The sequence below is a fragment of the Podarcis tiliguerta genome, assembly GCF_965153285.1.
Source record: "Podarcis tiliguerta genome assembly, chromosome: Z".
NCBI lineage: Eukaryota > Metazoa > Chordata > Lepidosauria > Squamata > Lacertidae > Podarcis > Podarcis tiliguerta.
In genome coordinates, this window is record NC_139553.1 from 14206186 (window position 1) to 14231581 (window position 25396).

Genomic DNA, 25396 nt, shown 5'->3' on the forward strand with positions numbered 1-25396 from the left:
AATGCAAACCAAACCAAATTTCTCCCTCAACCCTAGTGAACAACCATCTACTTCTGAGCGACAATGTGTTTACTCAAACTTTGGGATTCCACTAAACCTGCTCAATCCTGCGCATGGATTGTACTGTTTTGGCTACATATTAGCCAGCATGCAAATAACAAGTTTTCTTTTAGTGTTTACCAGGGATGGGGAACCCATGTCCTTCCAGATCTTGTTGGATTTGCAACTCCCTTCAGTCCCAGCTAGCATGGCCACAGTGACGATGGGAGCTGTAGTCCAACAAGCTTCTGGAGATGTTCCCCTTCCCTGGTATTTGGATGATTCAATAATAATCCCAGAGGTCCCAGAGTGGGTCATTGTAGCATCACCCATCCTGGAGGCTTTCCCTTCTTGCTTTCTCGCTTCCACTGGGAACCACAGTTCTGCTTCCTCACCTCTTACCTTGCATATCCCTGGCACTGACACTCCTCTCTTGTATCTGTCCAACCCCCAAAGTGCTGACTCGTAGCAACAGATGTTGCAGATGACTGTGAGAGAAGGATGCCCTTGTCCCTGCGACCTTTCCTTGGTGCCCTGCTGCCAGCATGGCTTACCTGTCCAAGAGAGCCTGCACATGTGTCCAACTGGCAGCTTTCAGACCTTGCCTCATCATTTCCAGAGGGAAGGGGGAAAGGGATTGTACTAAATATACATAAACAAGCAACCCACTCTCAGCCTTCTGCTACCTCAACAATAAGTCCGTTTTATTCTAACTCTATTATGATAAAATGATGGATAATTCAACTTGATTGTGGATTGTTGAAGGTCCTGGGTTCAATCCTTGACAACTCCGGGTAGTGCTGAGTATGTCTTCTGCCTGAAAACCTGGAGAGCTGCTGCCAGCCAGGGTAAACTGAGCAAGATAGAGTAGTGGTTTTCAACCAGTGTGCCGTGGCACCCTGGGGTGCCTGGAATGATGGTCAAGGGTGCCTTGGGCAACAGTGGCCTCTGTCCCTCTTTCTTTCCCTCCTTCTTCTGATGCCCTTTTGCATCTCTGCCTTCCAAAGGCTTGCACAGCTGTTTATTGCAGCAGCCCTGGCTATAAGCTCCACAGGCAAATGGTGCCTCTCTTTGGGGCAGGGGCGGGGGGAGCTCAGAGACCAAGGATGGCAGCAGCAGTTGCCTGGAAGACTCCCAAGGAGAGGGAAGAGGGGAGGGGAGGAGGCTGAGGGAACACTCCACAAGGAACAGTGTTTGGGAAAGGGTGAAGGCCTGCCAGCTCTGCAGTCAAGGGGTGACATAACTGGGCTCCTGAGTTCCACAGGGGTGCCTCAGAAAGAATGTAGTTGTTAAGGGAACCATGGACTCAAAAAGGTTGAAAACCTCTGAGATAGACCAATGGTCTATTCAGCATAAGGAAGCTTTCTATGAGTTCTTAAATAAGAGCAGGGATGCTTAATTTGCATTTTTAGCCTATAGAAATGATTCTGCTTTTCCTGCTTCCAAGCCCACATATGTGTACCTTGGCTGGTAAGGTAAAGGGACCCCTGGTCCAGTCGCAGACAACTCTGGGGTTGCGGCACTCATCTCACTTTATTGGCCAAGGGAGCCGGCGTACAGCTTCCGAGTCATGTGGCCAGCATGACTGAGCCACTTCTGGCAAACCAGAGCAGCACACGGAAACACTCTTTACCTTCCCGCCGGAGCGGTACCTATTTATCTACTTGCACTTTTTTGGCGTGCTTTCAAACTGCTAGGTGGGCAGGAGCAGGGAGCTCACCCCATGGTGGGGATTCAAACCGCCAGCCTTCCGATTGGCAAGCTCTAGGCTCTGTGGTTTAGACCCACAGCGCCACCCATGTCCCTTCTACTTTGGCTAGTCAGGCCAAATAAACCCAAGTTAAAGCAGAGCCTAAGATTGGTGCTCTAGCAAATGGGTGGTTTAGACAAGGATTGTACGAAGGAAGCTAGGGAGGTAGAAACATTTCCTCAAGGGGACATCCCCATCAGGGGTTGTCAGTCTTGGCCTTTTGGAGCTGTTCTGCTGTTCCTTATTAAATAATGCATCCTGATTGATTGGTCTGAAAACTGCTGTGTTGTGGGGTCAGGTTGCACAGGTTATCGTTTTCTGATTAGATTGATGATTCTCAAAGGTCAAATTCAAAAAGCGATTCTCTGACAAGATTGATCCTTTAGATGAGGATACTTCCCACCACCCTGCAGATGGGGCCTGACAAAGAGAAATGGCTGACCTGGAACTGCAAGGGATGGAGCAGGAAGATTACCTGGATATTCCTAATGCATCTCACAGATGCTGTAAACTCATGTCTGTCTTTGGGATGCTAGGTCAAACGGTGTTCATTGCAAGACCTTAGTTGCTGGAACAAGTTAAGCTTTGTAGAACTTCAGCTGCAACTCATCTAAGCTAGGAATTGATATAGAGGAGATAGCAAAAAATTGAACCTGCTGCTTTATCAAAAAGCATTTTTTAAAAATTAATGTCCCCCATCCTTTTGAAATCTATTTAGGAATGTTGTCACAATAAAATAAAAATTGCAAAATCACTTGCCTTGGTTGGGATGTTTAGTGAAGGGTGGGCAATAAATATAATAAAAAATAAATAGTCAAGACTTTCACAAAGAAATAGGGGATAACCCATCTCTCCTCCCCCTCCCCCTCCCAAACACCTGAATGAGGACTGCGCATTCTGATGATCAGAATGGTGATCGTTATATGAAGAAGAAAAAAAGGAAAACTGGGATTGGGGGTAGATTGGAGTATCCTATCCACCATGGTATGAAGGTGTATCCTCAGCAGTGAGGATACACCTCCATACCCTAATTTTAAAGTACAGTACCTCTCCCTACCCTAGTCATCTGGAAGAAGTGTGGGTGTGAGTTCAAACCAGGGTTCTCTAGCCCTGCCTCTGACTTTCTTGGGTGCTCTGTTCAAAGTGAGAATAGCATGTGGTTTAAGGGTGCTGGGCAATTTCTGGTCTTGAGACCCTGGCAAATCCTCAGCCTCATCACTATTCAACTTTGCCGCCCCTCTGATTCTCAAAAACAAACAAACCTTTTTCAGAAGCAACTTGATAGCTCAGCTACAGGACACAGCTTTGCATACAGAAAGTCCCAGGTTCAGTCTTTGACAGTACCAGTCAAAAGTGTGGGAGCAGTCAAATTTCTAGAGAGGGATTGTTTGTCCAGCAGTAGATAAACTTCCTTTTCCTCCTGGGCTGGGACAAACTTCCTCTACATGTGACCAGAGGTTATTATATTATATTATATTATATTATATTATATTATATTATATTATATTATATTATATTATATTTTATTATATTATTATTATATTATTATTATTATTATTATTATTACATTATATCCTCTCCTGCCTCCTTGAACATTCTCCCAAAAAGGAGTTCTGGTTATCATGGCTGGAGCGGCGGCTGGAGTTGGGGTGGCATGGCAGGTTTTGTTCACCCTCCATGCACAGCCCCTGGTCCTCCTTGGTGTGCACATGAGTGTGCCCCGGGCACCAGCAAAGGATGCAACACCACTCTGTAACCCCCACTGATCTCAATGGGACTTATTTCTGAGCAGACATGCATAGGATTGCGCTGTCAGTTTGTAATACTGATGTTACCCAATATATAGCAGGGTTTCAAATATATGTAGGGAGTAAGTCCTGAGCAAACTGGAAGAGGCTGAAATAGACCTTATTGAGCTAAGGTGGACTGGTAAGCTAACTCTGTAGAAGGCAGCTTCCTATGTTCATACTGCACCTTGGTTTGATCTGTGCTGGCTTCTGTAAGTAGGACTTCCCCCCCTCTACATCCCTAGGTCCTGTACCACAGTGAAGAGATGATGACCTGCAGTGACCCATGCTAGTTTGCTTTCCCTCTATGTGTATGGGTTTTTTTCCCTTCTTTTTTTTTTATTTAAGGAAATTGCAGTAAGAGACGAAGGCAATGTTCCGTGGGCGTTCAATAATTCAGAGAGTCAGGCTCTGTGGCACCTGAGCTCTGGTCATTGCCTATTCAAAAGGGTGAGGACAGTCGTGCAGAAAACTCTGATCTGTGGGGGCATAAGGAGAAAGCCGTCAGAACCCAGACACAGGGCTACCTTGATATGTATAATCTGGCAGAGGGAGTGAGAGAAAGAGAGAACTTCACACACACACACACACACACACACACACACACACACACCACTATCATCCCAGACTGCCATTTGCTGTAACCCACTCCCCAAGTATTTAAGTGTGATAGGTTTAAGTTATTTCCACTCTGTCCTTAGAAGCCCTTTCTGCAACTGGCTTTTGCTAGATATCTTGTTTGTTGGCCACATTTGCCAGCTCTTTGCTCCAGATATCAAATCTGTTCCACTTGCACCCCTTGGAGAACAAGTCCCCCGCTCCCGCCTCTGCTTCCCTGTGTTGGTTTTGGAGTGGAGCAGAACAAAGTGTCATCTGGTGAGTGAGAAGCAGGAGCGGGGGCTGCTCACCCAGCTTCTTCCTGGCCTACGAGTAAACAGTTGGTTGGAAAACAAGAGCAAGGATAAAAATAGCTCTGGCAGGGTTTTGGTTTTAATTAAAAAGTAATAATAATAATGAGGGACGCATGTGGTGCTGTGGGTTAAACCACAGAGCCTAGGACTTGCCGATCAGAAGGTCGGTGGTTCGAATCCCTGAGACGGGGTGAGCTCCCGTTGCTCGGTCCCAGCTCCTGCCAACCTAGCAGTTCGAAAGCACGAAGCGCAAGTAGATAAAAAGGTACCGCTCCAGTGGGAAGGTAAATGGTGTTTCTGCGTGCTGCTCTGGTTCACCAGAAGCAGTTTAGTCATGCTGGCCACATGACCCGGAAGCTCCCTCAGCCAATAAAGCAGATGAGCGCCGCAACCCCAGAGTCGGTCACGACTAGACCTAATGGTCAGGGGTCCCTTTACAACAACAACAACAACAACAACAACAACAACAATAATAGTAATAATTTGAAATCTACCAGCAACACACAAATGGCATTGAGGGGTGTGCAGGCTTTGCTGTATCCAAAACCTTAGAGAGTGTGTCAAAAGAAAGGTCCACTCAGTGAATATTTATGGTGTTCAGTGCTGATTTTGGTCTTAAGTGATTTTGGCAAAGGAGTTGGGGTAAAAACATAGTAAGTAACACAAGCTATGAAACAGGGTAGCTGCTGTTTAAGCTACCCAGAACTTTTTCTGGAAACAAATAATCTCTAGTCCTCAGTCTGTCCATTTGACCCTTCTGATGGACATTGTTGAGAATATCCTAATGAAATCCTTTCAGATAAGCATGAGCTTCACTAGAAGATGATACCAAATCAGGCTGTGGATCCATCTTGCAGAGTATCATTTAAAACGACCAAAAGCAACTCTGCGGGTTTCAGATGGGAACCTTGCAATTTGAAAAAAATAAAATAAAAATCCATTCACATTTAAAGGCAATCCTACGTAGTTTGTACTTTCAGGGGGAAAAGGGAACTAAAATGTAGGCAATCCTTAAAAATTCACACATCTCCAAATTTTGCAGGGCAGTTCCCCAGACAAGTAATGTGTGCAAAAATGCATATACTTGGGAAAAAATGTACATAAATACGCTTATTTTAGTAAAAATAACACATGTATTACAAATGTATTAGTGAAAAATGCTCTGCAAAAATGTGTATATTAGGCCAAACTGCATACAAACATGTGAATACTAGGATAAATTCACACTAAAATCCTGATAAATGAGACCTGTTTTAAAGAAAAATAAATGAATGGCAAACTGACGTGGAAATGTAATAACCAAATTTAATATTAGAAGCATTAAAAACTGAGAAGCCAGAATTGGCAGATCTGCCTATCCCTAATTGCAGTGTAGGTGCCAGTCAGATTTCTAGGGGCAGAAAGCGTTCCATAGCCAAGCTTCTCTCACAGAAAAGTACCGTATTTTTTTCCCTATAGGAAGCACTTTTTCCACTCCAAAAATGAAGGGGAAATGTGTGTGCGTCCTATGGGGCGAATGCAGGCTTTCATTGAAGCCTGGAGAGCGAGAGGGGTCAGTGCGCACCAACCCCTCTCCCTCTCCAGGCTTCAGGAAGCTCTGCGCAAGCCGTGGGACCCCGCAGGAGTTCCCCCTGGGCTCCCCCGGCTTGCGCAGAGCTGCCTGCACCCCGAAGCCCCGGCGCGCTGAGCAGTCGCGCCGGGGCTTCAGGTAGCTCTGTGCAAGCTGCGGGAGGGCTCCCCTGGCTTGCGCAGAGCTGCCTCTTATCCCAAAGGCCCGGCGCACTGAGCAGACGCGCCGGGGCTTCGGGTAGCTCTGCGCAAGCCGCGGGAGGGCTCCCATGGCTTGCGGAGAGCAGCCTGTTCTGGGGGCTGCGGTCGGGGGAAGCTCGGGCTTCCCTCGCCCCAGCCTCGCGCCTTGGGGGGGAAATAAAATGTTTTTTCTTTATTTCCCCCCCAAAAAACTAGGTGCGCCTTATGGGCCAGTGCGCCCTATGGGGCGAAAAATACGGTAACTGCTCAATAGTAGCAGAGTGAGTGATGCTCAGGTGTTGTGGGAAGACAGCTAAACTCCCAAATCTTGTTAAATTTTGAAATGAGTCTTCTTAGTGGAAACAGACAAAGGAAAACAAAGGGGAAAAATCACCAGTCGGTAATTTTGTTTCTTACGTAAGCTGGAGATATACTGTACAATTGGGACCAACAACAAAATATTGCAGCAAGGAACGTTCTCTTCAGCATCCTTCTTTAGGTTACTCCAAGTCATGTTCATTCCCAACCAGTTTTCCATTTCTGCTCCACCTGCTTCTCTGACCCTCAGCCAGCATTTATTGGCTACAATGGTCTGCATTGGGTTTGTTGGACTTCTCCCCAGTACTTTTTCTAAAGATTTATTGTACTTATGCAAACTGTAGGGGTGCCCCAGGGTAGGAGCCCCAGATTGTGAGCTTTCATTTTCATTTTAAAGTAAGTTTCTAGCCCTCCTAGAAAGAACATTGTGGGGCAAAAAAGGACTTGCTGATCGTAAGGTCGGTGGTTCGAATCCCCGCGGTGGGGTGAGCTCCCGCCGTTCGGTCCCAGCTCCTGCCCACCTAGCAGTTCGAAAGCACCCCCAGGTGCAAGTAGATAAATAGGGACCGCTTTATAGCGGGAAGGTAAACGGCGTTTCCGTGTGCGGCGCTGGTGCTGGCTCGCCAGATGCCACTTCATCACGCTGGCCACGTGACCCGGAAGTGTCTCTGGACAGCGCCGGCTCCCGGCCTCTTGAACGAGATGAGCGCGCAACCCTAGAGTCGGACACGACTGGCCCGTACGGGCAGGGGTACCTTTACCTTTACCTCTGGTTACAGACGCTTCAGGTTACAGACTCCGCTAACCCAGAAATAGTACCTCAGATTAAGAACTTTGCTTCAGGATGAGAACAGAAATCGTGCTTTGGTGGCGCGGTGGCAGCGGGGGGCCCCATTATCTAAAGTGGTACCTCAGGTTAAGAACAGTTTCAGGTTAAGAACGGACCTCCAGAACAAATTAAGTTTGTAACCAGAGGTATCACTGTACCTTCTAAGTGATTTTTGTGACATGAGAGTGGTGTGACTGCCTTGTATATTAATCCTGGAAACTGAGGAGTGTTCCCTCTTGTTATTAGACAGCAACAGCATGTGTGTGTGTGTGTGTGTGTGAGAGAGAGAGAGAGAGAGAGAGAGAGAGAGAGAGAGAGAACGTGTTGGATAGTGTTCCATAATCAGGACCTGCAGGACATAGCTGGCTTCCCATAAGGTTGTCAGATGTAGTTGTCTCTCTTCTTTTGTGATATGCCCCGTCTCCCCCATGGCAGCCATTTTGTAGCTTTTGCCCCCAGTACTCTCTCAAAATACAAAATTTGCCCACTAGTCCAAAAAGGTTGGCAACCCTGGCATACAAGATAGTCTTTGCTCTGGTTCCTCCAGTCTCTGCTTCTTCCATACTCACACCCCAATGCCAGTTTATCCCATAATGCACCAATGTATTTTTGGCAAGAGTGGTTTCATTGGTGCCAGCTTGCACCTACAATGGAGGGTGCCAATGTCATGGGACACATTGACATCGCATGCGTGATGTTATGCAACATCATGACTCCCTGTGTGTGATGTTGCACAGCATCATGACGTCCCATGTGCAACGTCGGCACTGGATATTGAGAGGGCTCAGCCCCCTCCTTAGCTTCGGAACAGGCCAAGGTGCTTCCACCCCCAGGAGCCAGCACCCCAGAAGGACCTTGAGTGCTAGAAACTAAACTCTTCTTTCTTGGGAAAGATGTGTACATGATTTATAAGCTTGTTATGAAATTCCCATGGAAACCTTGGTGGAATGCCTTACAATGGCATTCCTAATTGAAATTTAAACAAGGATTTAGTTAAAACCCACCCTGGTCAACTGGGAGGGCACTTTGGGTGTATCTGCCCCAACCTCACCTACTGTTTTTAACTTCTGCCCGAAGAGTATTTCAGGATTTCACTTCTTCTCCCTGCCCCTTGCTTAAATGTATGTTTGTATTTTTGAACACCCTGAGCCCAACTGACACCTGCTTGTTGTGTATGGGTGGTGCTGTTTTAGCTATGTAAGGACTGACACTCAGTGTCTGAATAATAGAGGGAATGGTTTTTATTCATTACACTTCTATACTGAAGTTATATGGGTGGTTTACAATAAATTACCCTTGCTTCTTTCATGTTTTCACTTCTTTCTCTCTTCATTTACTCTTGCCTGTCTCTTACCATTAAACTAGCCATGAACACTGGAGCATTAGGTTATATCCCACTTTCAGGAACCTTTAAGAAGCCAAAGTGCTGTGTGTGTGGATCTATTTTGAACTGAACATGATTGACTATTAACAACTCCAGCCAGCCTTGGAAATGGAGAAGCAATTGTAAATGGGCCCTGAGTTGTAATGAGAGGCATTCTCTGATCGTTACTTGCATATGCATTGATTATTTGATTTGGAACATCAATTATCTGTGTAAAAGGCTTTGACTCTAAAGAAGCTCATGTGTCAAACATGAGAAGGTAATGGAAGGACTTAAAAGTTGACATGGATGGAACAAGTGAATGGAACAAAAATCGAGTCCAGGGAGGGAAGGCAGAAGGCTGCACGACTTGTACTTTGTGTCTGCGTTAGTACTGTGCCAAAAAAAAATTCTCTGTCCTTTTTTACCATTTGCCATCCATTAATGAAAAAAGAAATTGCACTATAGAACTTGTTATATACTATCACTTCTTCTACAAATGGAACTTGACTTTGGTGCTGATCTTCACACGAAGGCCCATAAAATATCAAAGTTTTCACCTCGTGCAAACAGACACACAAAAAGCTGGGTGTACCTGTTTTCCCCCTCTAAACATTTCTCTAGCACCTGCAGCCTCCCTAGCTGCCTATGATTCCTGCTATGAAAAAAGCCCATCAGAGGAGTTACCTCATGATTTTCTCCTCGGGCTTTGATTGAAACATGGGCACCTGGGGAGGGTGCAGGTTACCTGCAGCTGGTGTGATTGTTTGTAGAATGAAAGAAATGACACCTGCAGAACCCCTTGACCACTTCAAAAGCAAGATAAGCACATAACTGCCCCCCCCACACACTGCACTTGTAAGAATGACACTGAAATTTTCACTCCTGCTTTGACCATTTTCAAGTTGAATTTCTTTTCTCATTGGTTAATAGAGAACAGTAAAACAAACAAAACAACAGAAAAATGCAGCACAGCACTGTCTTTAATCCATCACCTGTTTTCGTCACAGTTCAGAAATTGTGGCGTTTTGATGAATTTCTAATGCTTTTATATTGTAATGTTTCTGTGATGTGTCCATGGCTTTTTGTCAGCTGAAATTGAAAAAGAGCATTTATACATTTTTAAAGACTTCAATGGATGAATAAAATAAGAGCCAATCGCAGCCAGTCTGTCTTCTCTGTTCCTCTTGTAGGTGTAAATGCAACCTCCATGCCAATCTGTGCACCTTCAAAGAGGGAAGCCTCCAGTGTGAGTGTGAGCACAACACAACCGGTCAGGACTGTGGGCGATGCAAGAAGAACTTCCGCAGCAAGTCTTGGCGGGCAGGATCTTACCTGCCCCGCCCCAATGGCTCTGCTAATGTCTGTAAGTAGCTGTGCAAAACTGTGCTGATTTTATCCTGCCCCCTCCTCTCCCTCTCAAGTGGTCTTTCTGCATTGGTGGTACTGCTGAGCACCAGTCCTGTTCTGAACAGGGTCTGCAGGGAGTATTAGCAATGCTTGGCGAAGGAGCAGGACCGTGGCATAAGGTATAAAAATATATCTAAGTCTTGCATAGAAAATGAAAACAACAACAAATGGTACAAAAAAATAAAATAACAAATACAAATTGCAAGGCAGTGACTATTGATAATTACTAGCTCTGGAAACCACAGGTGGAGGGAGTGCTCTGGTGGTCAAATCCTGCTTGTGGGCTTCCCATGGGCATCTCAGGATGTTGGAGTAGATGGACCACTGCCTTGTTCCAGCAGGCTATTCCTATGTTTGTATGATCTTATATTTGTATGTGTGTATGTGTGTGCGTATGGATAGATAGATTAGATAGATAGATAGATAGATAGATAGATAGATAGATAGATAGATATAGATGATAGATAGATAGATAGATGATAGACAGATAGATAGATAGATGATAGATAGATAGATAGATAGATAGATATAGATGATAGATGATAGATAGATAGATGATAGATAGATAGATAGATAGATAGTAGATGATAGATGATGATAGATGATAGATAGATGATAGATAGATAGATAGATAGATAGATAGATAGATAGATGATAGATAGATAGATGATAGATAGATAGATAGATAGATAGATAGATAGATAGATAGATAGATAGATGATAGATAGATAGATGATAGATAGATGATAGATAGATAGATAGATAGATAGATAGATAGATAGATAGATAGATAGATGATAGATAGATAGTATGTCCTTCTGACATACTTCCCTACTCACAGCTTCCTCCAAATAATTCTGGGAGCTGTAGTTTGTTAAGGGTGCTGAATGTTCTTAGGAGACTCTTCTCTTCCTCCACAGGGCTACAGTTTCTACAGTAGTTTAACAATCAATCCCTCTTCCCAGGGAACTGTAGCTCTGTGGGGGAAGAGAAGAGTCTCCTAACAACTCAGCACCCATAACAAACTACAGCTCCCAGGATTCTTTGGGGGAAACTATGACTGCTTGAAGCAGTATCATAGAGATTAAAACGCATGGTGTGAATGTGACCCTAGCCTCTCCCAGTAAGGTTTATGAGCAGGTACCCAGGTCTGATGGAGCTTCCTCAGGTTGGCCACCACTGGGTCCCATTCAGCACTCAAATCAGTGGTACTGCACAAATCCAGTTCCAGGTGACAGCAGATTTGGTTTGGTGAATTTTCCAGGGGGTCCAAAGGATGGTAAATAGGACTCCCCGCAGTTCTGCACACCTCTCCTCCTGCCTTTGTCATGGTGGAAGAGCAACTGCCACAACACTGGCTTTTTAAGCATCCAAAAGCATTTCCCAAAGATGCCACATTTTGTTCCGTCCTTCCTTCCCACCTTTGAGTGAAAATGTATCGGCTTTAGGGTGATCAAAGCAGAAATCCAGTCTCAAAAGGCCATGACAGGAACGCTTTGTTTTTGCCAGGAACTTGAAGACGTGGGCCCTTTGAAAGGGAACAAGCTTGTCAGCTGCTGCTGAGTGCCTACGATCTTTCAAAGGAGCGACAGAGAGTTTTTTTGGTGCTGACAGGCGCCAGGAGTTGCTGGCTCCCCATTATTCCATTATGCTTGCTTCTCACACTCAGAACACAGAGCCCAGGTGTCCTGCGTAGAGCCAGAGTCTGCAAGCTCAGGGCATGGGTGTCTACAGGGGTTTTTCTGGGGCGTGTGCAAAGCCAAAACACTGAAGCAGGTGGAACAGGCTAGTCTCACACAAAATTTGAGAAGAATGGTGCCCATGCTTTTTGCCTCATAACTTAGGCTCAACAAATGCAAGAAGCTTATTATTATAATAATAATAAATGAAAATTGGGAATCTGCAGGTTATGTTTCATGGGGGGGGCGGGGAGGACTTTCCTACCTTTCTCTTCACCTGTGAATGGCCATAGCCCAGTTTCCCTGTGTTAGATAAACCAAAGGAAATTAAGACGGGACTCCTGGTCCTCTAATAGTTGCTTCGCACATATAATTGTGGCAGACCTGTCATTATTAACCCTGCCATGTAGAGCAAAAATCCAAGCTTAGGAGTTTGCAAAAGCCTGGGCCAAAATACGTTTTCAGGAGGTGCCTAAAACTGAGACTGCTGCTTCTTTGAAGGCCAAGACTGCAGGGGTCAGCAAACTTTTTCAGCAGGGTGCCAGTCCACTGTCCCTCAGAACTTGTGGAGGGCCGGACTATATTTGGGGGGGGGGGGAGTGAACAAATTCCTATACCCCACAAATAACCCATAGATGCATTTTAAATAAAAGCACACAATCTACTCATGTAAAAATACCAGGAAGGCCCCACACATAACCCAGACATGCATTTTAAATAAAACGATGCATTCTACTCATGTAAAAACACACTGATTCCTGGACCGTCCGTGGGCTGGATTGAGAAGGTGATTGGGCCAGATCCGGCCCCCGGGCCTTAGCTTGGCTACCCATGGTCAAGAGAGTCATTACAGTCAAACCATGCAGCTCAACCCACAAAACAAAACTTTGGTTCAAGTTCTTGGTCTTGATGTCACTGGGTGACATCTCAGCCACTCACAAGGTAGTTTCTTAGCCTCAGTCACCATCTGTAACATGGGAACAACAGCCTGTTGTGAAGACAAAGGTGGTAAGAGTGAGTCCTGAGATGAATGCTCTCTGTGTCTGAATGTCTCCTCAGTAACTGTGATTTTGCAGGTGTCAAGTCCTCCTCCAGGTCTTTAATCCAATATGTTTTGTAACACTTCTCAGCTATTTACAGGTACCATATCCCCATGGTTTTTCACTTCTGCTGCTGTTTTACTATCCCCCCCCCCCCAATTGCTTCCTTCACATGACCTCCTGTCCCAACCAACCAGCCAACCAACCAAAGATCACATACTGGCTTTGATGACTTCACAATTATATCTAGGTAACTCCATTTAGCTGTCATGAAGAGCAAAATAACTTACTGGTATAAAGGAAATAATTTTTATATTATTTACATGAGCACTGCAATTCTAATGAAACATTCTGCAAAACTGCCTGTCCCAACTCTACCCATCCACGCACACCCCACATTCTAGCTGAGCACTAGTAAGAATTGTACATTCAGACCTTGTGTCGCGTCCGCTTCATGTTGCGTCTTTTCACATTACATCCTGCGGCATCCCGGAAGTAACGGAACGGGTTTCCGGGTTTCGCCACTCGCGCGTGCACAGAAGCACCAAATCATGCTATGCGCAGAAGCTCCAGATCGTGCCGCGCGCCTGCGCAGATTTAGCACTTCAAGCTGTGGGCATTTCACGTTACGGGCGGGCCTCCAGAACGGATCCCGTCCATAACACAAGGTACCACTGTACTAAACTTCATGCACTTGAAATGTGACTTATTAGTAATAAGCTGTTATGCCAAAACGGACAAGTATACATGACCCTACCCAGACACAGGGCAAAGTAAAAGAGCGCTAATAAGTTAGGTTATCAGTTGGCTGATCCCCACAGGTCACTGCAGGTTACCTGGGTGCAAACCCCACCTCTGTGTTTTGCCCTGTGCCGGCTGCCTTGACATCCGTGTGCTTATGAGCAAGCTTCCTGTTAATTAGCACCATGCCCTTCTTTGTATTTGCTGACCCTCTTTTTTCCCCTTGCCCTTCTTCTTTTCTTCCAGGTGCAGCTCCAAACTTTGGCAGTAAGTAGAAAATGAAACTTGAAACTCTGGGATTTGACGTGTTTGGTGCATGGTCCCTGTGCACGTACCTTGATGGGGAGAAAGAGCGGCTGCTTTCACTGTCCATTAGCACCTTCCGGGCAATATGTCTGCTCCTCTAATTGTGCCTCATTTCCCATCCTGTCAAAAGAACCTCCTTTGACTTCAGTAACCTCATTGTCTCTGCTGCTCTGGCATGTTTTTCCCTCCCCATGAGGTTTGTTAGAACAGCAGAAGGGAAGGAAATAAAAGTGTGTGCGTGTTACCAAAATCACCAGTGGATGCCGTGAACTTTTCCCCTCAAGTATCACAGGCAGGACATTAAGTTCTCGCTGCCACTAGGAGAAAACTGTGTTAAGATTTTTCAGCTACAGAATCTGGTCTCTTTCACTTTCATTAGACTAAGGTGTGCCGTGGTGTGTGTGTGTGTGTTTGTGTATTAAGAGGAAGATATATCGGGACATTTCAGCTGAGTATATGGACCTACTTTTTCCACACAACATATAGTTAAACTATGAAATTCACACTCGCAAGATATGGTAATAGTCACCAACTTGGATGGCTTTAAAAGAGAATTAGGCAATTTTATGGAGAATTAAGCTGTTGATGGCTACTACCTCCGCTGGCAGAGTCAGTATGCCTCTGAATGCCAGTTGCATTGGACACAATCCATTGGGTTCAAATAAGTGGATAGCAATCAATCCCATGCTCACAAATGAGCTCACTAATACTTACTTCTGAGTAGGCATGCATTGGATTGTACCGTAAGTGTATATTGTTGATATGGCCCAAGATACTGCTGGAAAGGCTTGGTACTTTAAATATAACTTGAGAAAAAGTCCTGAGAAAACTATCCTATGGTTTCTTTCTCCTCTCCCCATCCCAATCCTTATTTTTGTTTTGTTAGCAAATGAACGATCAAAGCGAGTTACTACCACAAAAGCTACTACCACTACAACTCCCAAAACCACTTCCACCCCTACTACCACTACTACTACCACCACTACTACTACCACTACTACTACCACTACTACCACCACTGCTGCTGCTCCTCCTACTACCACTACTACCACTGCTGCTCCTCCTACTACTACTACCACTACCACTGCTGCTCCTACTACTACCACCACACTTGTTACAACTCAGCAGCCAGGTGGGTGCCAAGCTGTAGTTTGCTAGGCACAAGCTCCTCATCCCCTTACTTGCTCATGTAGATCTACTAGAGCTGGTTCTGCTGTTCAGTCGCCCCCTCCCTTCTGCAACAGCTTTGTATGCTGCTTCACTATGTTAAGTAGCAACAAATAATGCCATAGAAGGATGACTCTAGCCTCACTAGCTTGCCTCTTCACTTGCCTTGTAGGTGTGGATTGGGGTATGTGGGGGGGTGGGGAATTACATTGTGCTTCTGCTCAGTTCTTTCCATTTGTCAGCAAAAGTGCTTGTTTGTTTTCAGACCTAATTAATACAGAGAAGGGCATTGGCAGGACAGCGCACATTAATAATGTGCAGCTTCTTTTCCTTTAGGGATGCAGCTGCAGTAACGCCTTAAAGAATGGGTGCTATGATGAGATGGGTGAAAGGGTGGGTGCTCTGGTGATGTGGCAAAAGGGCAGATGTTCTGATAAGGTGAGCGAAATAACAGATGCTCTGATGAGGCGCAGGGTCACAGGTTAGCCACCACAATTTAATGTATCTAGCCATTAGTCTGAAACAGTGCCTCTGGTTCAAGTACCCATTTCGACCGTGAAGTTCATTAGGTGACCAGTCATTCCCTCTCAGCCTTACCCACTTCACAGTGACACCTCCTAGATCTTCTTGGAGAACACTCAAGATATAAATATAAAATATAAAGTAATATCCCACGATCCTTTGAAATGCCCAGGAGTTCTATAGCAGTAACTCTGAGTTGTACTGTTGACATGTGAACATCATTGATTAAAATTTGCCCTCGCCAGTTAGTCAACTGAAACCTGAGCAAATTAATCTACAAGTTGAACTGATAAATTTTATAGCCCTGCTAACTCAGGAATTATCCATGAGACGTTATACAGATGGTTATACCTTTAAGTTTCTCCAAAATTTTTCATGCTAGTCTTTTCCTAGGGAAGAGTTTCAAACACTGCTGAGAATCTTTCTCTGTACTTTCTCTTTTAATGCGTGTGTGTGTGTATGTGTATGATTCTTTTGTACCCTCTGAGCAGCCACTGTTAAGCAACCAGCTGATCTCCCTCCTTCTGTGTCTGTGCAAGAGGCAGAGATGAAAACAGGTATATTTTACAGATAGCTTGATGCTCCTAGTCCTTAGCTAGTGCTTGCTTTTCTGCAGTACACCCAAAAGCAACAACAAACCAACCAAGGCAGCCGCAGACTGCATAGTATGGGAAACAGAGAGACCTTCCCATCCCCAGCCATTTTCTGGGTTATGTTGTTGTTTAAAAAAAGGAAATGCAGCTTAGGAAGCTATTTCATTAGACCAATGGTGGTAAGGAGGAGGTGCTTAAACCTTTATCTCCCGCCATCCCTGCTTTTTGCCTTTCAAGGAAAAAGAGCTATCTATTGGCAGAGGTGGGTATGGGGGCCAAGGCAGTGAATCATAAAGATTGACCCCTTACAGAATATGGGGCACTACTCCTCCAACCTCAGCCACCCTACACCTGCCTGTTTTCTTATTTATAACCAGTTCAGGGGGTAGCAGAATTGTCTGCCAATTTCCTCCTCCTTACTCACAGTTTTGCCCTTGCAGAACTCAGCAGGGAGGAGGATGGAGACAATACTAGTTGGCTTTGCCTGCCTTCCACTCTTAACTAGTCTCAGTGGGCATCAGCCACTACTGAACCAGAGGAGTTGTGGTGGTAAGAAGGCACATGAGGGCCTGCTGAGGTTTCTGAGACAGTGCCCCACTCACCCTCGTGGACCAGCCTTCATTGCTGATAGCCCTGCTAGGTTGCTTAGGCACTAGCACCTGCCTGGGGGAGCCAGGCACTGGTACCGACCCTGGCCCCAGCTGCTCCCATCTCCATCTCTGCCATTCGCTCATGCTTGCCTGATTGCAATGTAAAACCATCCATGAATGTCACCGAGACACAAGGCTAAACATCTCAGGATAAAGTGAATTAATAATTCCCCCTGTTCTGTAAAAGCTGAGCCAGTGGAGGTGTGTGTGAATGACTAAAAAGCAAAATGCCTCCGGGGTGACTTTTTATTGTGACTCTAATTAAGCCCTTGCCAATTTGACGGGGGCTGTCATGGTACTCTGATTTAACGCCCTTATTAATATCAATTGGCTTGTGTCTCCCATTTCAACAGGACACGATCTGTTATCCACCTTTAAAGTGTGGCTTTAAAAAAATGAAAAAAAGTTTTTTTAAAAAAAAATGAAAAAGTATATCCCTCTAAATTGTTTATGATCCAGCCATACTGGCAAGAAAATTACGTTTCTGTCGTTTCAGATTTTTCAGCTGAGCACAATTCTTGACCCCGTCTCCTTCCACATTCCTCCTTAGGTTACTTAAATTGAGTTTTTGTTTTTGTTTTGTTTTTCAAATTAATCCCTTTTCTGCCACTCCTTTTTATATTTTTGAGCAGAGACTGATAGCCCATAAAAGTGATGTGGGGAAAGTACTGGCTGCCGAGTAAATTCTTTTGTCAGCGGTAGCGATAGGGGAGAAATTTGATTAGGTTCTCATCTAAAGCCAAATTTATCAAATTTTCAATTTCTGAAACAATATAATAACCAAAACACAGGCATCCTTCAAAATTCATAATTATAAAAAAAAAAAATGTCAGACAGTTCTACAACCAAATAATGTTTACACAAATGCATATGTTAGGGCAAAGTGTGCCTAAATATATATATATATTAATGAGATAAACATATAAAAATGCATCATATTGTGAGAAATTGCTTGCAGAAATGTCTGTATTAGTCAAAACTACATATACAAATCTGTTCTAAGGGAAATTCACACTAAAATGCTGGGGGGAAATCCATTAGGGGTTTTTAAAAGAAAAATTGCAAATTGCTGCAGAAACGTTGGAGAGCCAAATTTAAGATTGGAAAAAATAAGAAACGGATTATTCCATCCGTAGTCAGAGATGACCAGATCCTTGCATCCCTAGTCAGAGGTGACAGGATCCAAAGGTCTCTCTTTGTGGCTTCCCACATGCTCCTTGTGGATTGAGCATTAATAGCATTTGATTACATTCTGTGAGCAGGGGTAGCACTTCATATTTTGCCCAGCAACCCAGCTCTTTCCTGGTGTTGCTGGAGTGTGCAAGAAGAGATGCATCCTTGTGCATCATGGGATATGGCATGGGTACATTTGGCAGGGAATTGTGGCTGAGCCACTGCCCCTCCTTGATATACATGGCCGCTGCTGTGGCATATGAAAAATGTAGTTCTTTGGGGAGGGTGCCACCGCGTTTCTGGAAAAAACTGGAATCCAATGGGTTCCACCATGGTTCCAGTGACTTAATCATCATTGTAGGGTGCACTGTCCACCACATCAGCTCAGGAGGCTTCTGGGAGCACACATTTCCCCTGTTCTGTAAAAGCTGAGCCATCAAAGCCTCCATGGGTCAACAAAGCCTTTGATGGATTCTGCTCAGTTTCTGTGGCTGAGCTGGACCTCTCTGGAATCAGATTCTGGATTCCCATTTCTGGGTGTCTAGTGGAATTCAGAACCTTGTGGTCTCATCTACTTCCATCTACAGGCAGCTTTAGGGTATGAGCAGAGTTTGTGCAGGTCCAGATGGCCTCACTACAAAGGGAAAGACTTTGCTATAGTGAAGGCTTTTCATCACCTAAAGCACCTGGTGTAATATTTCTTGAGTCACCCGTAAGACCCAAGTAGCAATGCTTTAAATCCCTAGCATAATACAGATCTCCTATATTGCTTTTGCAAGAAACAACCAGCTCTTCTGGCGTGGCCCCCTTACAAGCCAGCTCTTCCCCGGCCAAGACTGATGCCGGAACTGAAGGTAGGAAATACTCTGCTGAGACAAGCTGTCATAGCTAGCGCCCCACTGTCTTGGGGTGATGCTTAGGAGCTGCTTCAGCATATAGTAGAAATGGAGGAGAATTTTGATTCAGTTTGCATTTAAAGGTGAAGGCTTGTTGCCAATGCTAATCCTACTCGGAGTATACCTATTGAAAATAATGGACATGCTTAACTTCTGTCCATTCATTTCAGTGGGTCTGCTTGGAGTTGGCTAGAACCTGAACTCACAATTAACACTTTCTGAAACTACACACAAACCCAAAGGCAGCCATCCTTCAGAATTCTCACTTCTCCAAATTTTGCAAGATGGCTTTCCAGCCAAGTAATGTAACAAAAATGCATATACCAGAGATATGCATATAAATGCATATATTTGTGAAAACAATATACGGAAATGCATTGCTTTAGGAGAAATTGCATTGCTAAAAAAGTGCATATTGGGTGAAATTGCATTGGATATTAGGAGAAATTTGCACTAAAATGCTGGTGCATTTTCATTAGGAGTTGGGGAATTCACAAATTGAGATAGAAATGTAAAGAACTGAAATTCAGATAGGAAAAGTGAGAAACTGAAGTTGACATATTTGGCCACATCTGATAACTGTTAGGACACCTGCTTTGCTTTCCATGTGTTAACTCTTGCTTTCCACAGACACACACACACACCAAAGTGTAGGGCTTGATTCTTTTGTGTGGTTTCAACTCTATGCCCTGCACACCCATCTGGTGAGATGGGATTGAGCCTCAGGGTTTTGACAGATGCATCTTAGGAGAGTGGTGATTAATAGCAGAAGTGACTGTTCTCAGCTCACTACTGTGGTGATATGAGAAGACCATGGAAACCAAGGCAGTTCCCCTGGAAGCTTGTATATAGTTGCTTGTGCAAAGAGAAACCAGTGTGGTATGTAGATTAGAAGTTGTTTAGAGCATAGGGCAATTCCCTTTGTGACACCCGGTCTGTTGTATGTTTTCTGCTTGCCTGAAATGTGCATGACTGACATTGGTTCACAGAGACCTAAAAATCACCATTGGGATTGTCTATTTATTTATTAAAGTATCACTAATGATACCCGTCCCTTGCCCTTCCAAGTTTGTGCTATGGTGCTTTCTGTTCTAGGACAGGAACATACACCAAGTCAGACCATTGGACCCATCTAGCTCAGTATTGTCTACACACCGACTGGCAGTGCCTCTTCAGGGTTTCAGGCAGGAAACACTTTCAGCCCTACCTGGAGATATGTCAGGGATGGAAACTGGGACCTTCAGTGTGCAAAACATATGCTCTGCCACTGAGCTACGTGGCCCCTTCCCAAATAAGAACACAAGAAGCTGCTTTGTAGTGAGCCAGACCATTGGTCAACCAAGCTCATTATTGTCTACACAGCCTAGCAGCAGCTCTCCAGGGTTTGAGGCTGTGGCCTCTGCTGAGGGTTGGACCAGGGACCATCTGCATGTCAAAAAAAAGCAGAAGGCAGAAAGGCTTACTGTCCTTTGGTGTAGGTAGACATGAGTGTACAAGGAAACAGTTGCATCATCTATATTGAGCACTGTCTTGTAAGAAAGGAAGGACAAGAATCCAATCCAGTGGAGAGGGAACAGGGCTGGCCCTCCCAGTAGGCAAAGTGAGGCAGCTGTCTCAGGCGGCAGATGCTGTGGAGCAGGGAGGAGTCAATAATGAGGTGTTTCGAGGGCTCTGCTGTGTGTTCCACACTGCCTTCTCTATATGTCCTCAACTCACCTGATATACTCACCTTGGAGGCAGTAATGGCAGACTCTGTCCCATTGCTGCTAATCTTGCTGTAAGGTACAACTGCCATTATGGTCAGTTCTTATACAAGGAAGAAACAGGTGAGTGGGCACCATCTTGTTTCTTCACCTCAGGTAGCAAAATGCCAGGGGTCCTCCCTGCCCGTCTTAGGCTTTAAAGAAGTTTTTTGCAAAGGCATAAAAAATTACCAGCATATGGTCACTTCCATAGCATGCATTTAAAGCACATGACTCCCCCCCCCCCCAAAAAATCCTATATACTGTGGTTTGTTATGGTGCTGGGAATTGCAGCTCTGTGTGGGTAAATTTAATTCCCAAGGTTCTTTGGGGAAAGCCATGTGCTTTAGTTGTACCATTTATTTAAAGGACATTTAAAGCACATAATTTCCCCCCAAAGAATCCTGGGAACTCTAGTTTACCTCTCACAATTCCCAGCAGCCTTAACAAGCTATGGTTCCCAGGATTCTTGGTGCAGATGTGCTTTAAATGTATGGTATTTATGCAGACTAGGTCATTATCTCTCAAACTCCATCTCTACCTCTCTCTTTACCCATCCCAGCTATACGTGAATTCTGCTTCTAAGTAGTCTTTGGGAGTCTTTTACAATAAGCCACAGTACTGCCTTAAAATGAAATATTCTTTCCAACTGCTGAAACACCAAGCTGTTAGGAGCTCAGCGAGACCAGTCATGAAACCCAAGCCTGCGCCAAGGGAGCCTCCTGAAAACATCCAAGGTAAGGTCTGGCATTCATAGCCAATGTCAAGAGGGTTGGTGGGCATCAGGCAGGCAGGAGTTTTATTCTCGGCTTGTTCCAAACAATTTCAACTGGAGTGTGAAGCCTGTCATAATAGGTAGCCTTTCACAAATGCCTATATACAAATCGACATTGACCTCCACTCTTGCAGGCAGTATGGCTCTGAATATCTGTTTCTGGGAGTCGCCAGTGAGGAAAGCATTGGTGTTGTACTCAGGTCTTGCTTGTTGTCTTCCCACTGGGGGTATCTGGTTGACCACTGAGAGAATAGAATGCTGGACTATAGGGGTCTTTTGGCCTGCAGCCAGGCTCTTCCTATGTGTTTGGATTGAAATGCTGTGTACCGTTCTGGGTGTCAAGATTTTCAAAGGGTATTGCAGAGCTGGAAAATGTACAGAAAAGGGCAACAACCAAAAATGATGAAGGGGATGGAGCAAGCTGCCTGACAAGGAAAGCTTGCAACATTTGAAGCTTTTTAGCTTAGGAGGGAAAGGCAAAATAGGTGGAGCATACAGAAAGCATGAAGATGTTCTTTTCCCTCTTGCATAATGTTAGATACTACAGGGTTTTTATCCAGTGAGGCTTAATGCTGGGGGAAAGGAAAGAACTTTTGCTTAAGGTAAAGATAAAGGGACCCCTGACCATTAGGTCCAGTCATGGATGACTCTGGGGTTGCGGCGCTCATCTTGCTTTACTGGCCGAGGGAGCCGGCGTACAGCTTCCGGGTCATGTGGCCAGCATGACTAAGCCGCTTCTGGTGAACCAGAGCAGCGCACGGAAACACCATTTACCTTCCCGCTGGAGTGGTACCTATTTATCTATTTGCACTTTGATGTGCTTTCGAACTGCTAGGTTGGCAGGAGCTGGGACTGAGCAACGGGAGCTCATCCCATCGCAGGGATTCGAACCGCCGACCTTCTGATCAGCAAGTCCTAGGCTCTGTGGTTTAACCCACAGCGCCACCTGCGTCCCTTACCTTTGCTTAGTGCATAGCTAAATAATGGAGTTTGCTCTAAGGTGTAGTGGTGGCAAACAACCTCATTGTCTTTAAAGGCAGGGTAGAAAAATCATGGAGGAACATGGTAGCGCATGGAGATCTTATAGGTGAACTTGAACTGCCTTATTTAGAAAAGCAAACTTACTTAATGTTATACTCTAAAACTTAGAAAGAAAGGGAGGGGGTGCTTCTCAAGCTGGCTGCTTGACAGCTTTTTTGTGACTATTAAGGCCATTTCTGGTTTCATTAAGCCACTTCATTAAGCCTGCCCCTCAATCTCATAACATAACATAACAAACATGGGAATCTGCCTTATACTAAGTCTGGTTACCCCAGTATAATCTACTCCAACTTTTCCCAAGTGGTGCTCTCCAGATGTGGTTGGATTCCAACTCCCATCAGCCTCAGCCAGCATGCCCAACAGCCAGGGTGGTGGTTAGTGGATTGCAGCAACATCCTGGGGGGGGGGGAGTGGGGGGGGGAGGATAACCAGGTTGGTGAAGCATGGTCTACTTTGACCAGCAGTGGCTCTCCAGAGTCTCAGACATCTGGTAGCTGATCTTCTTTTTACAACTGACCTGGAGGGATTAAATCTGGGGCCTTCAGCATGCAAAGTGTATGCTTTGCCATCATGCTATGGACCCCTCCTCCTAAGCCCCTTTCCTCAGACCATCTGCGAGGGAGAACAAACAGCGCTGAGTGCGAAAAGGTGGCATAGTTGTGGCACAGCCAGTTGCTGAAACATGGGATGAAAATGCTTTAATTAGAAGCTCCTTTACCCAGGGCATCCAGGAACACCGCCCCTCCCACAAGCCAATCAGAGGGCGAGAGTAATTAGGCTAATATGCCATCCTGGTTTGACACAGTTAAACCTAATTAGTTGATCCTGTGATTCTTAACCCTTCTTCTCCCACATCCCCTTAAGCCTTAAGGGCTAAGCCAGCTCAAGGCTCCAGAAAGCTTTCCTCTCCCGGTTGGTTCAAACCTGGATGTCAAGTTGCAAAAGTGAAAAGGGTGGAGAAAGAATAGCTTTTAAAAATAAAATGTAAAGGAAAGAAAAACGACTCAGTGGCACCTGTGCAGAGCAGGTGGGGGAATAAACACAGGTAGAAATGTGACGTTAGCAGACATTTCTCTTGCCACAATTCTCATACATTCATTATATATATATATATATATATATATATATATATATCCTGCTTGCTTGCTCGAAAGAAAGCCTCTAAGTGAGTTACAAAGAGCAATCTATTCTTTTTTTACAAAGAGCAATCTAAAATATGCATTAAAAATACTGACGAAGGCAAACATTTAAAACAAATTGACATAATTTTAAAAAATCAAAATATAAATCAGCAATTTTAAAAGAATGACACATAGTAAAATTACATATTAAAAGCCCACCTTGCCAAAACAACAAAGATGGTTTTATTTAGCAAGCATTGAAAACAATGCAGCAAAGTTGTCTGGCTAACATCGATAGGCAGGAGATGCTAAGGATAGAACCTGGAACCGCCTCCATGCAAAACAAATGCTCTACCAATGAGCAGATGCTCTACTTCTGAGTCCTGCATCTGAGTGCACAGTTCTTTGAGCCTTTCTCCAGGTTCCCCCACTAAAAAGGTAAAGGACCCCTGACAGTTAAGTCCAGTCACAGATGACTCTGGGATTGCGGCGCTCATCTCGTTTTTCAGGCCGAGGGAGCGGGTGTTTGTCCACAGACAGTTTTTCCAGGTCATGTGGCCAGCATAACTAAGCTGCTTCTGGCAAAACCAGAGCAGCACACAGAACCGTCGTTTACCTTCCCGCAAGAGCAGTACCTATTTATCTACTTGCACTTTTTTGGCATGCTTTCGAACTGCTAGGTTGGCAGGAGCTGGGACCAAGCAACGGGAGCTCACCCCATTGCAGGGAATCGAACCGCGGACCTTCTGATCAGCAAGCCCAAGAGGCTCAGTGGTTTAGACCACTGCGCCACCCGTGTCCCTTTCCCCCACTAAGGCTGATATAATTAACAGGGATGTGTGACAGGGTCTTTTTGGTGGAGGCCCAACAATTGTGGAACTCCCTCCCATGTGAGATCACTAATGTCCTTTTAGGCAGGCAGGTCAGGCATTTCCATTCTGCCAGGTTTTTAATACATGTGAATTTTATCTGCTTATGTTCTTGTGCCCCCCCAACTCATGTTTTATGGTGGCTGAAATTGCTATTTTTACTTATTTATTATTATTGTAAATTTGAAGTGCGGTTTTATTGTCCCGCAGGCACATCTTAGAACCAAGAGGTGATATAGAATGGCTTAATGAATAATTAAGAGGAAATAAAATAAGAGGCTCCATGCCCTCACCCAAAATTCTTCCACCCCCCTGCCAAAACTTGAGGGATCAGACAGGGTATTATTTGAATGGCAGAGAAATTCCCCATTGGCACAATTTTGACTCTTTTTGGTTGGGCTTGGCAGACAGATGTTTATTTCAGCACCCCAGCTGGGAAGTCTGGAGTTTTATGTGCTGTAACATCCCAGCTTTTTAGTCCACAAGCGCCCAACAGCAGGATTCAGAGCAAAAGAACTGCCAGGCTCTGATCACTGGATGATCAAATACAACACAGAGACATGGATTGGCAGGGCAGTTGCTATGGCAACGTCCAGGTAGTACGGCTTTCTTTGCCCTCCCGTGGATTGGACCCACCTGGCTCAGAAGGTGTCCCATGGTCCACCTGTTTCAGAGCTGTCAGGGGTCAGAGGGATATCAGGTCTGGTTCATGGCTTCGTGCTGCTTAAATTTCCTCTGATCTCGGAGGCTGTGTGAAATGAGGACAAAAGCTCCGGGCACAAAGGCATGGCATCCAATGGCCAAACACAGAAGCTGGCATACTTGGAAGACAGAAACCGTAACTGCTGGTGGCTTTGCAATCCCTGCAGATGCCAGTTATTATTTTGCCCTGCAGTCATTTTGGGAGTCTTACATGGGAACATAG

The 25396-nt window shown here is 45.0% G+C and overlaps 1 protein-coding gene across 9 annotated transcripts in view; it reads left to right on the plus strand.

Annotated features, from left to right (window-relative positions):
- The window catches only part of NTNG2 (netrin G2), a 126913-nt gene that overhangs the window by 73634 nt on the left and 27883 nt on the right, over nt 1-25396 (plus strand). For 3 of the 9 annotated variants that reach the window (XM_083423690.1, XM_083423691.1, XM_083423692.1), the window contains exons 4-7: nt 9940-10112; nt 13863-13883; nt 16103-16168; nt 18807-18881. In XM_083423690.1, the coding sequence (XP_083279816.1) occupies nt 9940-10112; nt 13863-13883; nt 16103-16168; nt 18807-18881 (335 nt within the window). Of the gene's footprint in view, nt 1-9939; nt 10113-13862; nt 13884-16102; nt 16169-18806; nt 18882-21330; nt 21403-25396 lie in introns of all 9 variants that reach the window. The other 6 variants (XM_083423687.1, XM_083423688.1, XM_083423693.1 and 3 more) reach the window with 4 other exon arrangements.